At 46.9% G+C, this 15,348-nt stretch overlaps 1 protein-coding gene across 1 annotated transcript in view; it reads right to left on the bottom strand.

Annotated features, from left to right (window-relative positions):
- Nucleotides 1-15,348, bottom strand: part of DHX32 (DEAH-box helicase 32 (putative)) — a 30,467-nt gene that overhangs the window by 7,124 nt on the left and 7,995 nt on the right. The window contains exons 3-6 of the mRNA XM_039836009.1: nucleotides 9,459-9,831; nucleotides 4,701-4,946; nucleotides 3,336-3,435; nucleotides 3,098-3,256 (exon numbers count right to left, since the gene is read on the bottom strand). Coding sequence (XP_039691943.1) covers nucleotides 3,098-3,256; nucleotides 3,336-3,435; nucleotides 4,701-4,946; nucleotides 9,459-9,831 — 878 coding nt within the window. The remainder of the gene's footprint in view (nucleotides 1-3,097; nucleotides 3,257-3,335; nucleotides 3,436-4,700; nucleotides 4,947-9,458; nucleotides 9,832-15,348) is intronic.

Raw genomic sequence — 15,348 nt, 5'->3', positions numbered from 1 at the left:
TGGAGTTGCACTCTGGGACCCTGCACGCAGAATTCTGAAATGCACCATGACAGTAAATGCCGTGACAAAGGAAGAGTATACGCACTCAGGGGCGGGACGGAGCTGGTGGGGAACAAACGGTAACCATCGCGCTGACGAGGTGCTCAGCGTGCGGCAGGAACAGGCACTGGCTGCACGGGCGAGCAGACGGACACAGAGAAACAGGGACAGCTGGAGAGGGCGGAAGGAGAAAATGGAGGTGCTGGTGCCGACGGGTTTAGCCCGGGGACTTGGCATCGTGTACACGGAGGAGTCCGCAGAGGGAGATGTGGAAGAACCCACAGATGGCCCTGGTTTGACGGCGGACTCTGAAAAGTCTTGGGACTTTTGGGGAGTAGGATTAGGGATCTGGCTCTGAAAAAGGCAGGAAAGGCTTCTTGAAGTTTGTTTCACAGGGACGTGCTCACAAGACCTGCCATTTGCCCAGCTCCCACTCCTCTATGGTGTGCACAACACTTCTGCATAAACACCCCCCTCTGAACCTCTTAATAACGCCATGAAATGCGAGGGCAGACGCTCCAGCCTCAAGCACAGAAGAGAGAACGGTGAGGGACGCGCCAGAGCCAGGCCTAGCCAGCCTGTCTCCTCGGCTGTAGAATGAGGACTTGAACCCAGGCCTTTCGCCGGCAGCGTCCACTGTATCCGGTGATGCCAACACAGCCGCCGCTGGACGCCTCTCTTCTGGCTGCAGGCGCGATGCTCTGCTGTCGGCGACCGTGGCTCCTCAGAGGTGCCCAGGTGCTGCTTCCTGCACCGCACAAAGCTGTCCTCCGTGAGGCGGCTCCGGCCCGCGAGTCTTGGGTTTCAGAGTCCAGGCAGAGGTTCTGCAGGTGATGACCGCTGCACAGTTTACTATTTTGCCGGTCACTTTCTCGGGGGCCTACACTGTGCTTACCTCGACTCTGAACGAACTCCTTAGGTCACGTGCACGTTCAGATGAAGAAATGGGAGAGCTACTGAATCACAGAAGCGCCTGTTACCCAGCTCCGGAGCGCGAGCCGGGCCTGGAGCCCCGGCGGTCCCTAAGAGCCTGAGCTTTCCGTGTGGCCCTGGCTCTGGGTGACCCTCTGTCCCGGTGCGGCGAGGATGCCCCCGACCCCACCCTTCACCCAAGCGCAGTTATGAGCAGCGTCCCCGTTCGCTCTCCAACGTCTTGGCTTGAATAGTAAGTCACACGGTCACTGGGCCAGCAGGAGCCCAAGGGGCATCGAAAGCCGACACTGCTTCCATTCTCTGCCTCTTGAAACCTCTCCCAGGTTCTGTTTCCACTTCCCATGAGATCACTTCGCCTTCCAAGGTCCCTGTAAACTGGCTCTGGAGTGGATCTGGCACGTCTGCCGCTTTCACGCTCCACCCTGGCCATCTGCGTTAGCAGTAACGTTGTGTGGCTTTGAGACGGATAACAGCGCAGCCTTCACTCGTTTGGAGACCCAGACTGGGTTCCCGTTAGAGGACCGCTGGCCCCGGAGCTCCTCGGGCTGAGCCGCCACACAGCCCTGCTGCGGGCAGAGGGTCTGCGGCGAGGCCCCTGGCGAGGGCCACTTCCCTCCATTCTCCTCATGGTGCAGACTGTCACGTTCCGAGGCCCTTCTCTAAACTTCGGAACAGAAGCACGTGCACTGGAGTGAGCGCACGCGCCAGGCTGGCAGTCCGCGTGGGATTCGAGGTCGTGACTCACTGGGACGGGCACCACCAGCACAGAGCACGCCCCTGCAGGGTCTCGAGCCCGGCTCCACCAGCACCACGCTGGCCCCTGCGGTGCCTGCCATGCGCCACCTGCACGCTTCCCGCTTCCTGAGGCCTGCGTGTCCTGCACGCCACGTGTGGCAGGTGTGTGTGGCTTCGTCGTTCATAGCTCACTCCAAAGCCACCGCCAAAGTGAGTTCTGAGTCCAAGTACAGAAACGACATCTGGTGTGGTCTTGTCCATTTCGGCTAGCTCGTCTCTAACCTCTGTCCCGCTACCGCTGGGTATGCAGGGTGACAGACCGCTGAGACCGCCCACTTCTGTGACGTGGTCCCCTGGTCCTGAGCTTCCCTACCCAGCTCGAGTGACCGTCACTCATGATGGAGGTTAGTCCTCAGCACCAGGGACGAAGAATTACTGATTTTTAAAGAAAAGATCTATGTCAAGGAAATCCAATTAACAGCCTGCAGCCTAGTTACGCCAAAGTCACTTCCTCACGGTTCACAGGTCCTGAAAGGGAAACGGGTTTGCTGGATTTGCGCATTTCATTCGGAAGGTGAACTGAATGTGGCAGCTGCGAGCATCGTGTTTTTCTTTCCTCCCAAAACAAAGAGAGTTGATCCACAGTTACACTTTCCCCCAAGCACAGCAGAAAAGAGTTATGTGCGTACTGTTAGGAGACAGAAATAAATTGTCACCCTAACCCTCTGTCCCCCAGCTATCGGCTCTAAGCCTCGCCGGGTAAGTGGCACAGCGGTGACCACTGAGCGGGCACAGGAATTTTCCTGCACTGCGATGGTCGCCATTTGCTTTTTAAATTCTCTGACATTACGAAGCCTGCTTTTCTGCCTTCGTGACTGGTCCTCCAGACACCCGTCCTGAACGAGGAGATCCCTAGGGAATAACGTATCACAGAGGGCGACCTTCAGCTGATTTTGCCCCTGGCGATGGCATGAGTTATGAGTGAGGGCCATTTGCCCGCAGATGTTCCCACCAAGAATCTCTACCGTGGCCAGGACTCTGCATTTCCTCTCTCGGTTTCAGCCTCCCCTTCTACACTCCGCTGCCCTTCCCGGCTTCCAGGCCGCAGGCTCCCTACGCTCTGCTGGCCACAGCAGACGGCTTTCCAGTGTCAGAAGCTCCGCTGGCCGACGAGGGCGCACAGTGTCTGAACAGGTGCACCTGAGGGCTTTGCTGTTGTTGTTAATCACATTAGAGAATGTTTACCGCACATGGGGAAATGCTTCAATAGAACCAAATCCCATGCTTGCTCGCCCTACCCAGTGCCACTTACTCTCAGGAGTGGGGACGGGCACCAGTAAGAGGCGACGCGTCAGCCCCATGCCCGGCCCGTGCGCGAGCAGAGAGCTACCTGGTCTGTTCATGAGGTCGCAGTGGCCCAAGCCCGCAATGTCTACCCGCTTCATGAAGAGCACCATGCTGGTTAGGTTGGCTTCCTGCATCTCGGCTGCCTTCAGTGGCCGCATGTCTTTGGTGGCAAATTCTTCCGAGTACAGACAGAAAAGTTTTCCTGGAAGAAAGCAGGGGAAATGGCTCTAATGTCCATGTTGCCGGCGGACACGTCAGTCACTCTGTGTCTGTCGAGCTACCTGACGATGATGAGCCGAGAATCTGCTTGCGTGTCTCCGCCTGGCTCTGGCTGATGGGCTGCATGACAAGTGAGCTTGCCCTTATTCTCGGGTTGTACACCTTTAAACGGAAAGAGCATCTTTAGCATCAGACCACTCACGATGCGGCAGACTCGCTGTGTGCAGCCCTTTACCTCATGAAATGCTCTGCTACAGGCTCCCTGTCTATACAATATTCATTACTATTTCACTTGCTTGAGATGGAAACTCTCAGTGCTTTGATAAATGGATTTAAAGGTTGACTGCTTTCATTGTGGCTTCAATAAATATGGGACCTCTATCATTTGCTGAAATACTAGTGTTGTCACTTCTCAATGTGACACTGGTGAATGATGACATACTTGTATGCCACCTGCAGAAAAGGATTATCACCTGACAGTGCTGCTTCTTCAAGGTTCTACTCTTAACGGACTGTGACCTCAGTGGCCTCGCCTTTACGGCTAAGCTGAGCTCTTCCAGGCACACCAGCTGGTACGGAGAGTGCACGTGGCACTCACGCTGAATTCCCTTACGGGTCATTTAGGGGGCACTACCCGGGGTTCTCTGAAGGGTGGGCTAATTCAATAAGATTGGCCCAGACTGGTTCCCAGGAAACCTTCCCAATGGTGGGAACTGCTCTGTCATAGTAAGACGAGGGTGTTTAGGACACCCACAGTTTCCTGGAGGGATGAAAGCTGCACAACAGCTAATAATGCTAAGTGGATCGATACTTGGGTAGGTTTGTTTTTTTCTTAAATGCTATGATTTCTCAAGTTCAAGTGTCTTTGCGAGTCTGAGACAGCCTATTTCTATTTTTCCTATTTTTTTAAATTTAAAGGCAGTGATAAGAAATAACATATTTTTTAAAAATTTAGGCTGGAATTCTATCATCTTATAAAGCCGAAATCGTCTCAAATTAAAGTCAGGGTACTTGTAACTCATTTCCAATAAATTACCGAGGGAAGATGCTAATTACTTTGATAAATGGGCTACCAAAATACTTAGTACGTAAGAAAAGCTGAGTTTAGGAGTCAAACAATTTGCTTTGCTAGTACTTTAGCTAAAGAATAAACACTGAAAGAAGAACCATCACCTTTATGCTTCCATACACTTCCTCTCACACCTCGATTTGTTTCCAGACCACCAGCATGCTAACGAAGGCAGTAACACGTGGTCAGGACCTTCGTTACTGGCTGCAGTAATTCTTTGCATATACGACAAGCACAGAAAATGCCCAGATCGTGCAGTTCATCCTCACTTTCTGGTCAAGAAAATGGTAAGAATCCAAGAAACTGACCCTCGACAGTTACCAGCCCAGGTGTCTTGGACCCGCTCGATGATAACTACCTTTCTTCTTTCCACGCCCACGTCGATGACAAATCTGACTGCGTTGCTCCAGATCAGAGACTCTCCAGAGCTGGCCGTCAACACCACTCTTCTCTGATAAACGTGGCATCTTTTTTCTGTCTCCTCATTTGGCTTGAACAACGCACATTTCTCTTTTGGATACAAAGGGACCACTACCAGCTCACCGAGATCTGGGTTTAAGTTGGATCCTTCTTGACAGACGATTTCGTAGGCTTTTTCAATATCCTAAAGTAAAAAACGAAACAAAAAACCCCACCGTCGTCCATGAGAAAGTACATTACAAACAACTTCTACTTTTTTAAGGTCCAAATGAAAACTATAGGCAAAGGCTGCATAGTATATACAGAGAAAGAAATATCTGTGCTGCTAAGTGTATCATTAAATTAGAAAAGATGTAACTGGATGAGAACCTTTCTATGGGGAAAGTTAAATATAATAAACAATTTCATCAGTTTTGGTCCAACATGGTTTTCTCCTTGTGCAATGTACTAGCTTCCCTTATGCATCCATCCTGTTTTTATAGCTTGTTGCAGTTTCTCAGATCCATTAACGATGGCAGGTAAACAAGTTACTGTCACCTCGGTGATGACGCACCACTGTGCTTTAATGGTAGCGGAACTAAGAACTGTAAAACAATCTCTAGACTTCCAATAACAGCATATACACAGACACATTCTGCAGTCAGTCTCTATCTAGGTCATTCTGAAAATTATTTTTACCCATTAGCACTTCAAAATGGCAGAAAGGCAATGAAGTAGGGAGATATTCACTGCTATTTTACATCTGTACATGATTCAGGCATTTAGAATTACTCTTTAAAAATATTTCACTGTCGAATATAGCAGAAAAAAAAGGTAAATTATTTTGCTCTACAACTAAATATAAGAAATTGTGCAAAAAACTCAAACGGCAAGGCATTTAGATAGTTATTTTTCATTTTCTCAAATCACTGGTTTTTTAGAACCTCATATAAAAAAGATGTCACTTAATGTAATTCTTATACCTTTTTAATGTTTCCAAAATTTCTACCTTCTACCTAACTAGCAAAATAGAATGAGCGCCTTTTCATTTCATTAGTCGTTAGAGTTCGCTAAAAATCTAAGAAAGACAGCTTCCCATGACTTGTGGTTTTTATTAAGCCTACTCTGTTTTCCGTTGCTCCAGCTCACTCCTTCCTTCCACACCTTTTGCAGAAAGGGACTTCATTCAAGCATTTTGTAGGAAGACAGATCTGCCTAGGAAAATTGCAAGGCATCACAGCTCACCTGGGTGAGCCGTTTGAAAGTTGTTCCTGAGCTGCCGAGTCCCAGGAAGCAGGGACAGAGGCGGCCCCCTCGGGCTCCACAGGAGCAGGCATCCAGAACACTCTGCTCGGGCTTCCCCTTTCTGCCCAGAGTTGGTTTACTTGGGACAGATTTTCACCAAAGAGCATGACTATTGATGGAAATGAATAAAAACTTGCCAAATGGAATAATGCCAGAACTGCTTCTCCATCTTTATCACTCTGATCGCTTCTTCAGCATTTAACGTGAGGGTAGCTTAGATGGGACATTAAGGGAGCGTACAGGGACGAGAACGGTTGCTGGAGCTGCGTCTCCCTGCACCTCAGCCTCACAGGGACATGCGTGCCTTCCCCCACGGCCACTTGAGCACACCTCCACCGGCCTCGCTTCACCCTCGTAGTAACCTGGGTCCAGTTCCCACTCCTGTAGCCCATGCCTGAGCGATTTCCCATCAAAATAACCCTTCGCGGTGCACGCAAATATTTCTCTTAGAATACTGTCTAAGAAATAATTTGAGGCACTCATTTTTTATTTCCTTCTAGTTAATCGCTAAAACTTTTTAGTTGTAGGTGGGTTCTAATGTTGAATTTGTTCTAATTGGGCGGGGTGAGAAAAAGAATAAAAGAAATCGTCAAAAGGCAAAAAGCAGAGCAAAACCGAAACAGATATTGTACATAGATAAACTCTTCGAGCTCAGCTGATATAGGAATTTGAGGTCAGAACTTTCAGAATTTGCAAAAATGCTTAAAATATGCACCTGGTGCTTCAAATCACTTGTTTACTAATTTGCTTATTCAGTGTGTACCACTAGTGCATCTACATACATTGGCCTTTCCCATAATTACCTGCACACAGCAACACACACCGAAAGATAGCAAGCCCCCCAAAATGAAAGACCCACGAGATAGGACATTTCCTAGGAAACCTTGACCTAACAGCACCTTCTCTGTGACAGCTTAAAGCTGCACAATAATTTGGCTAGATAGCGCTATAAATCTCAACTTGTGTCTTCTATTTTCACTTTTTTTTCAGGTTAAAAGATAGTTAAGTGATAAGGAACAACACGCTGCAACCATTCAGGGCTCTAAGTCTCCACTGATACAAAGACACAGCGCAGCAGGTGACTTATGGGGGGTGGGGGGGGTCACTTCCCAGCAGGAGGGCTTGGCAGGCAGAGAAACGTGACGCAGAGAACGCTCAGCACACGGAAGTGTTCGAGAGTTATCGCTGCAATTTAAAATGTATTTCTTAAAAGAAAAAGCGACAATAAGTACATTTCTGTTAGACTGGCTGGGTTTGTTTTCCTGTGACATCTCATTGCTGTGGCAGACTTTAAAGTTTTATACAGAAATCAAGAAAGCTTCAGATGGTGGTGTAGAGGGGAATGATCGGCAGCTGTTAACAGGGAGAGTTTTTCCAAGAGACCGATTCCAAAACCATAGGGAGGAGCGTCTTAATGAGAGAAAAAAGGCCCTTGGGACGCTGAACTGTGTCAGCTTGTTAGGTGGTAGATGCACAAGAAAACGAGATAACAGGTGTGGAATTGGGGGCTGGGCTGTGAGGACAAAGGTGTGGGGAAGCCAGCAGACCACTGGCCCTGAGCCTCTGGGAGGGAGGCCCCTCCCTCAGAGACCCCAGGGCTGGATCAGCAGCACCTGCTCCTTCTCGGCCGGTGGAGGGAGGTGAAGAATTGCCAACTCTGCCCGGGGCCAGCATTGCACCGTCATTTTCAAAATTTTAAGACTCCACGAGACTGATGATTATTTAATAGGAAATGAAATGCCTTTCCGGTCTGACTTCGAGGAAGATTATTTAACTTTCTAAGCCCTGGGATTTTTATCATTTCTACTGTTTCTACTACCAGCCTAGGTGAAAATGCATCTTCTAGAGCCTGACGATTTAAAAGTCACTATGCCATTAATTACAGCTTATGTTAAACTTACAAGAATCAAATAATCTAAGACCATCTACTCCCTTCCCCCCAAACTTGTTATAAGATTTATTTCCAAAAATCCATTTTGGAATGTTTGCATACTCATCCTATCAGTCTTAATTATACTTTTTTTTTCTCCTCAGGGATGAATGTCTTGTTTTTCACCTGGCGATTCTAACTTTCAAATGGTTTAGACTTCTCATTTTGCCCTTTTTCCCTTCCTTAGGCTTCACCCAGTCATACTGAGAACCTCTGACTGCTTTCATAAATTCTTCTCCTATCTCCTTCAGCATTTTATAACTTTCCTCAGGGCTTTCTTGGACACCTTGAATCATACAGGGTTAGGGAATGGTGATAGACGAAATTACTATATTAGTTAGTAAATAGAAGATTTACTATTCAGAATACTGTATAACCCACACACACAAACTTGGTAAATATGCTAAGTTATCATCCATTGGAGACTCTACTGCATTTCTGGAGTCAGGTAAAATCTGTCCTGAGAAAACTCTAACGTTCCCAAGGCTAGGAGGATCGGTCACCCTTTATGCACCGAGTATAAAACAATAAATACTCCTGCAGGTAGTTTAGAAAGCATGTGAACACTTAAGAAAAGGCCGTGGCAGAGAGCAGCGATGCTTGTCGGTGATCAGCTGGTGCCTCGGCCAATACTGAACAACTTCCTGCTTTCTGGGTAATCGCTGGAATCGCTACATATTTGGGACATGGTCTAAAAACTAGTGCTTTCATTCTCTGAGTGAGGTGATAGGTAGGGAAAAAAGACCAGAAATCAGTCCCTAAGATGAAAGATCTGATTTTTGAGATCATAGAGGCTTTTAGATTCAGCCAACAGAGCAGAGAAGGTAGGGTCAGTGTGGCTGTGAAAAAAAAAATGCAACCCCAAATGGCACCCTGACTGTATCAAAGCAGTAACAGGTACTCGGTTATACATTTCCAATTGTTCTTTTGAAAAGACGTTTTCGAGAATCCCCGTTAAGAGTTTTCTCATTCCTCTTTTTGAGAAAAGGAGCTGCAGTGTGGGAGACAGCCTGCCGGGGGGCTGTAAATCACACTGTTCCGCCTCATACCCCACTGACTGCGTGGGAACACCTGTGGGAACTTCGTTTCCGCTCCGGCAAACGCCCCGACCCTCGGGAGGCGGCGAGAGTGCGGTGTGGCGGGCGTCTGCCTCCTCTGAGACACAGTCTCCTGGGCACAGCCAGCGCGGGCACGGGGCGGGGCGGGTGGGCGGGGGCCGGCTCTGGAGATCGGTCCTGTAAACTCCGAGGATGCGTCACCCATTCTTTGTTTTCACTAGATGTGACTCTAGGACCGCCTCCCTGTTGCCCTGCAGCCCGGGTTTTATTTACCCTGTCGTTTCTTTCCACGTGCGGAGAGAGAGGCGAGGAGGGACCCCACATGCCCACTGAGAGCTCTACGCTGGACACTCAGAGCATCCCCACCAGGGTTCAGGGGTCAGTAAGAACGCGTATCGCCCAGTCAGGTGAGAGTGATACTTACTTGTTCACAGGCCAGAAAGACCACAATGTCACCCTGCTCGCCAGAGTGGTGAATTTCAAAGATAAGGTGTACGACAGACTCAAAAGATTCCTTTTGAGCCCCACTGAGGTACACGACCTCAACTGGGTGCTTATTTTTCACTTCGATGAGAGGCACGTTTCCATAGAAAGAGCTGAGTTTGCTGATCAGGGGAGGTGAGGAGTTAATCACGAGCTTCAGTTCCGGTCTCGCTAGTAAGACATCTTTAAGCAGTCCAAGGAGCACGTCGGTCGCGATGCTCCTTTCGTGTGTGTCATCTAAGATGATGACCCCATAGCTACCCAGAAAAGGATTGGACATCATTTCTCTTTGCAACATGTCATCGGTACAATACCTACAGGGAAGAAACCTTAGAGTTAGAGCACTTATGAGACATCCCACAAAAACTCCTAACGTCAACAAAATAACTCTCCTATATCTGTTTCTCTAAATCAGGAGTTCTAAATCTTTATTGGGGCAAAATTCCTTTAAGTTGCTAAAATATACAGCCCTTTGAAACTGAAAAACAGACAGAGGCAAACGTTAAACAGTTTGCATACATTCACAGGCTTCCCAAAGACTATTGCAGAACTGAGATTAAAGACCTCTGCCCTAAATGTTTATTACAGATATTAACAAGAGCTATAGTTAGCATTTGCCCTGAGCTTTTTAAACAAAAACCAGTATTACAAAATACCCTTGCAGGTAAGCGTTTTTCCCTCTTTCATCAAAAGAAGAATTTTGAGTCAAAGCACACACTTTTCAAAGAAAGGCTACGAGCGTGACTCTCTTGTCTTGGGCTCATGGCCCAGCTAGCCCGCTAGGAGGACTCTGTTGGTGGCACTTTGTGGGACACGACAGCACCAACATGTTAGTGTCAACAAGTTTGAAATCTCGCCCAAATAATAACCAAACAAACATCTAAAATGTTTGAGGGCAGCATACAAATTGGCCAGCATTCCTGGAGAGGGTAGGTCAGTAGTGATTTCAGTGGACTTTTCTAGGAGTCTTGGGATATTTTTAAAAACAATTTATTATTTATTCTTATTAAAATAATTTATTATTATCGATCATCCAGTGCTGGGCAAACATCTTCTTTCTGAAATTACTTACATATTTACCTATTCCTTCAAGAAACCAATCCTAGAAGTTTTCTACCCAGTTAAGGTATTTATTTTATTTGTCCTTGTACATGGCAGATCTGCAACTGCTATTCTGAGACAGGCCCACCAGCAAGGCTGGCCCTGGGCTGGCACTGGGGACCGAGGTTTGGGAGGGCTCGCCACCACAGGACTGACAGTGGCTCACAGCGCTTGCTGCTGGCACGGCCCGCTTTCCTCTCGGGAGTCTGGAGCTGGGGAACGCAGCAGGCAGGGGATGCCTGCGTGACCAGCAATGACGAGTACCCTGGGCACAGGGTCTCTGGGCGGGTAGTGTTCTGCGCACGTTGACACAACTCATGGCCGGAGGGTTCGCGTGTCCTGTGTGACTCCATTGCGAGGGCTCCGGAAGCTGGTGCCCAGTTTCTCTGCACGTTGCCCCTGCATGATTCCCTTTGCTGATTTTGCTTCGTATCCTCACACTGCAGTAAATCTGAACTGTGAGTTAACTGTATGCTGAATCTTATGCGTCCTGAAAAGTCGTCGGAACTGCGGATGGCCTTGGGAGCCCTAATGCAGTCCCCATTAACCAAGAAAGAAAGATATGAAGAAAACAAACATTTGGCTAATTCCTACACTAGGAGCCAGGAACTGTGCTGGTGCAACATCTCATTTAACCCTCGGATTAATCTGCAAGGCAGGTATTACTACCCCGTGTTTATCGACGAAGAAATGGCTTGGGAAAGGCCAGTGCTCTGCCCAAGTCACAAAGCCAGAGGGAGAATCAACATTCAAACCCGAACAACTCTTACACCCCACGCCACGTCAAATTCCAAAGACCGCTTCCGCAGCCTCCGTGTTTCGGTGGTGAAGTCCACGCGCTCCCTCTGCACCGGTACGGGGCCAGAGCGTCCGCTCCCTGCCTCTCTGCACACTGTTCTCATCCTGCACCTTCCCCAACAAGCATCAGCTGCTGCTGATTCCTTTTCTCAAATTTAAAAAGTAGTGTGTACGTATATACACTAAATAGTGTGTGTATACGTATATTTACACATACTAAATACTACAGTTTACACTTTGTATGAGATGCAAACAAATGAACAGAGACGCATCTGAAATCTAGCTTGCAGGTCACCTTTTGCTGAGGTTAACTAGCGAGGTATAATGAGATAAGCTACTACTGCCTCTTGTCTAAGAACAAATTATTTTAACCCATGGTACTTCCTTAATGCTAGAAATTAAATCTCTTTTCTCTCCTCAGCAAAAGTCATCCAAACACTGACCTTGTAGGAAGAAACGCTCTTTGCCAGGTGAGGGAGGAATGCGTGTTATGTAAATGGATCCAGGCTTAATTAGAAAGGGAGGCGATGGGGCCTGATTCAAAACTCCGTAGGACTCAGCAAGCAAGGCCTGGCCTCCCGAGGATCACGGCATATTAGAGGAACGCCATGGCTCGATCCCAAAACACGGTGCAAACTCTCGACTTCCTCTATAACATGGAGATCTTTTTCTTACCTTTACGTTAATAAGATCGTGGGTACGCTGTTACCGATAACTATGTAAAAAAGATATGTTGCCAAGGTTTGGGGAAATGTAGTTTAAATTTTAATTTCCTAACATTAAATTTCTGAAAGCTAAGAATATAAAATATAGAAAAGATTTACTAATATTATAGAAAAGGTTTGCTAATATTTTCTAAAATTAATGTACATCGGATGTGACCTTAACTGAAAATGTGAGTAATTTAAAAGTCTGTGTTCTAGAGCAGGGGTCCCCAAGCCCTCGGCCGTGGACTGGTACCGGTCCGTGGTCTGTTAGGAACCAGGCTGCACAGCAGGAGGTGGGTGAGTGAGCGAAGCTTCATCTGTATCTGCAGCCGCTCCCCAGCGCCAGCATCATTGCCTCAGCTCCAGCTCAGATCATCAGGTGTTAGATTCTCACAGGAGCACCAGTCCCTGGTGCCAGAAAGGTTGGGGACCGCTGCTGTAGAGGGTCCACATTTTGAAATCTATGTGTCACTCTACAAGATACCTTGATAGTTCAGAAAAACTATATTAGGTATATAATATTCAGGTATCTACTATCTCAAAAAAGGCCAGAAAAAAGCTTAAAGAATTAATACTAAGTTGTTATATATAGCATCCAATAAAAGGGTAGTAGACACAAAGATCAGATTTACTAAGTGCCGCTTACGTGCCTAATGGATTAGATACTAGGGGGTTACAAGAAAATGAAAGATCGCATTAAATATAGAATACTGCCTTTTATAATCAAGTCAACCTTAAATCCTCCATGTAAGTAGCTATTCAATCTGAGCTTATTAAAAAGTACGGCTAGCATACATCTTCAGGAAAACAAATCCAGTTCTAATTTACCCTTATGATTACAAAAGCAGTAGCTAACATGTACACGTCACCCACACATATCAGCTCAGTTAGTCCTTACAACAGCCCCATTTTACAGACAAGGAAGCTTAAGCACAGAGGCGGCCAGGAGACCTGTCCAGGCTGTGAGTGAGCAGGCGGCACAGACACTCACTTCACAGCCCCGTGGCCTCCTCTCTGGAGCACAGGAGACCAGGAGGAACATAAGACATAGTTTCCGTTATCACGGGGGCTTCTCAATGGCTTTGGCCTCTTTGCTGCGACTCAAACCCTGTTAACAACAACTCAGAGTGTCTGCTGACCCTGCACTGGCTGGGGGTGTCAGGGCAGAAAAGAAAGGATGGTGTCCCAGCAGCAAGAGTAGCCATCAAGTGACGGTAAAAGATAACGAACAGGACCAGGCGGTCAGCCAAGGCAGAAGGAAGGCGACCCTGCAGTGGCCGGAGCCGGCCCCTCACTTTCACCTTTGAAGGTGCCCTGTGGTCGGCCCCCCACACCTGAAAGCTCTTTCCCAGAGTTAGCAAGGAATACCACATGCAGGTAAGACGAACAATTTCAATAAAGTACAGTCTTTCCTTTGCCCCAGGAATAGTGTGTGGGGGATGGGGGTGGGGGGCTCCCCATAAAACGATGCCACGAAAGCCGAGTCCCAACACGTAACAGATGTTTAAGGGTGAGAAGTGTCTCTGACTTGCTCTGACACAACTACTGGACTTCTCCACACTCATTTATCTTTCCGTGGCACGCGCGTGTGTGTGAGATCCATGTTAAGTAAGACAGAACACTGAAATATTTCATTTTAAAAGTGGCTCCATCCAAGAGTCCTTTCCAAAGTCTAGATGGCAGTAAAGATATAAAACTACATATATGAACGTGAGAATCTAATCGGGGCTGTCCTCTAAGGAAAACCATGGCCACTCGAGAGGCTACTTCAAAATGCAAGGATAAAGAATGACTCTGCCAAACTCAAGGACCCTTCAGCTTTTCAGGGCTGTATGTCTTGGTCTGGCCAACTCTTCACTAGTTTGCAAGCTCCTAAGCAGAAAGGAGGCGCTTACATTCCATCCGTGTCACTCATGGACCATTTGCATAATAAGTAGCTTACAAATATATATTAAGCTGATGACTTGAGGACATCATGGCTATACATAGCAGGTTACCTACCTTCGAAAAGCTCAAGTGCTGTTGGCCGGAAGAGTCCCCTATGGTGTAACATTGGCCTGAAGACAACGTCTTCTATTTTTAAAGATAAACACTTGCGGGAAAGCAGCTGAGAACAAACCAAGTGTGTCATCTGGGCTTTCTGAATAGGAAAAGGACTGCCCCAGAGTCTGTAGCAGCTAGCCAGAACAGGACACCACTCCTTCCCTCCATGGGACAAGCATGCCAGGGGCTGGGGACATAAGTATGCAAAAAAACGCTCCTGCTATACTGTACTATGCTGCACGATCCTGCTACGCTATACTATACTACACTACACCACACTATATTATACTACACTATACTATACTACACTGTACTATACTACACTGTACTATACTACAGTACACTATACTATACTATACTGTACTGTATTATACTATACTGTATTATATTATACTGTACTATACTGTACTATACTATACTGTACTATATAACACAGTGTATTACACTGTACTATACTATACTATACTGTACCATACTATACCACACTACACTATACTATACTGTACTATACTATACTATACTGTACTATATTATATGTACTGTACTACACTACACTATACTATGCTACACTACATTACGCTATACTATACTATACTGTATTATACTACAGCGCACTATACTGTACTATACTATACTGTACTATACTGTACTATACTATATTATACTGTACTATACTATACTACACTATACTATACTACACTACACTATACTGTACTATACTACACTATACTACACTACACTATACTGTACTATACCACAGTGTACTATACTGTACTATGCTGCACAATCCTGATATGCTATACTGTACTACACCACATTATACTACACTACATTATACTATACCACACTATACTACACTACACTGCACTATACTAGTGTACTATACTGTACCATACTATACTGTACTATACTATACTGTACTATACTATACTACACTACACTACCCTACAGTGTACTATAAAATACTGCGATGCTACGCCATCCTGTACTGGATGGTGGCGCACTATCCTATACTGCTTTGCTACACTGTACTTACTACTCCGCCCCATTACAGTGGAGCAGAGCTTCCTCAATGGTGTGCCGTGCAAACAGATTACAGGTAGATTACAGGTGTGCAGGCATACTGCTCCCGAGATGCTGGCCTCCTCAGCCCCTGGAGCGGTCAGCCAGCGCCTGGGGCAG

This window comes from Pteropus medius, unplaced genomic scaffold, assembly GCF_902729225.1.
Source record: "Pteropus medius unplaced genomic scaffold, Ma_sr-lr_union100, whole genome shotgun sequence".
NCBI classification, from domain to species: domain Eukaryota; kingdom Metazoa; phylum Chordata; class Mammalia; order Chiroptera; family Pteropodidae; genus Pteropus; species Pteropus medius.
Note: the sequence above shows the minus strand (reverse complement) of the source record. Positions and strands in the feature narration are given on the sequence as shown.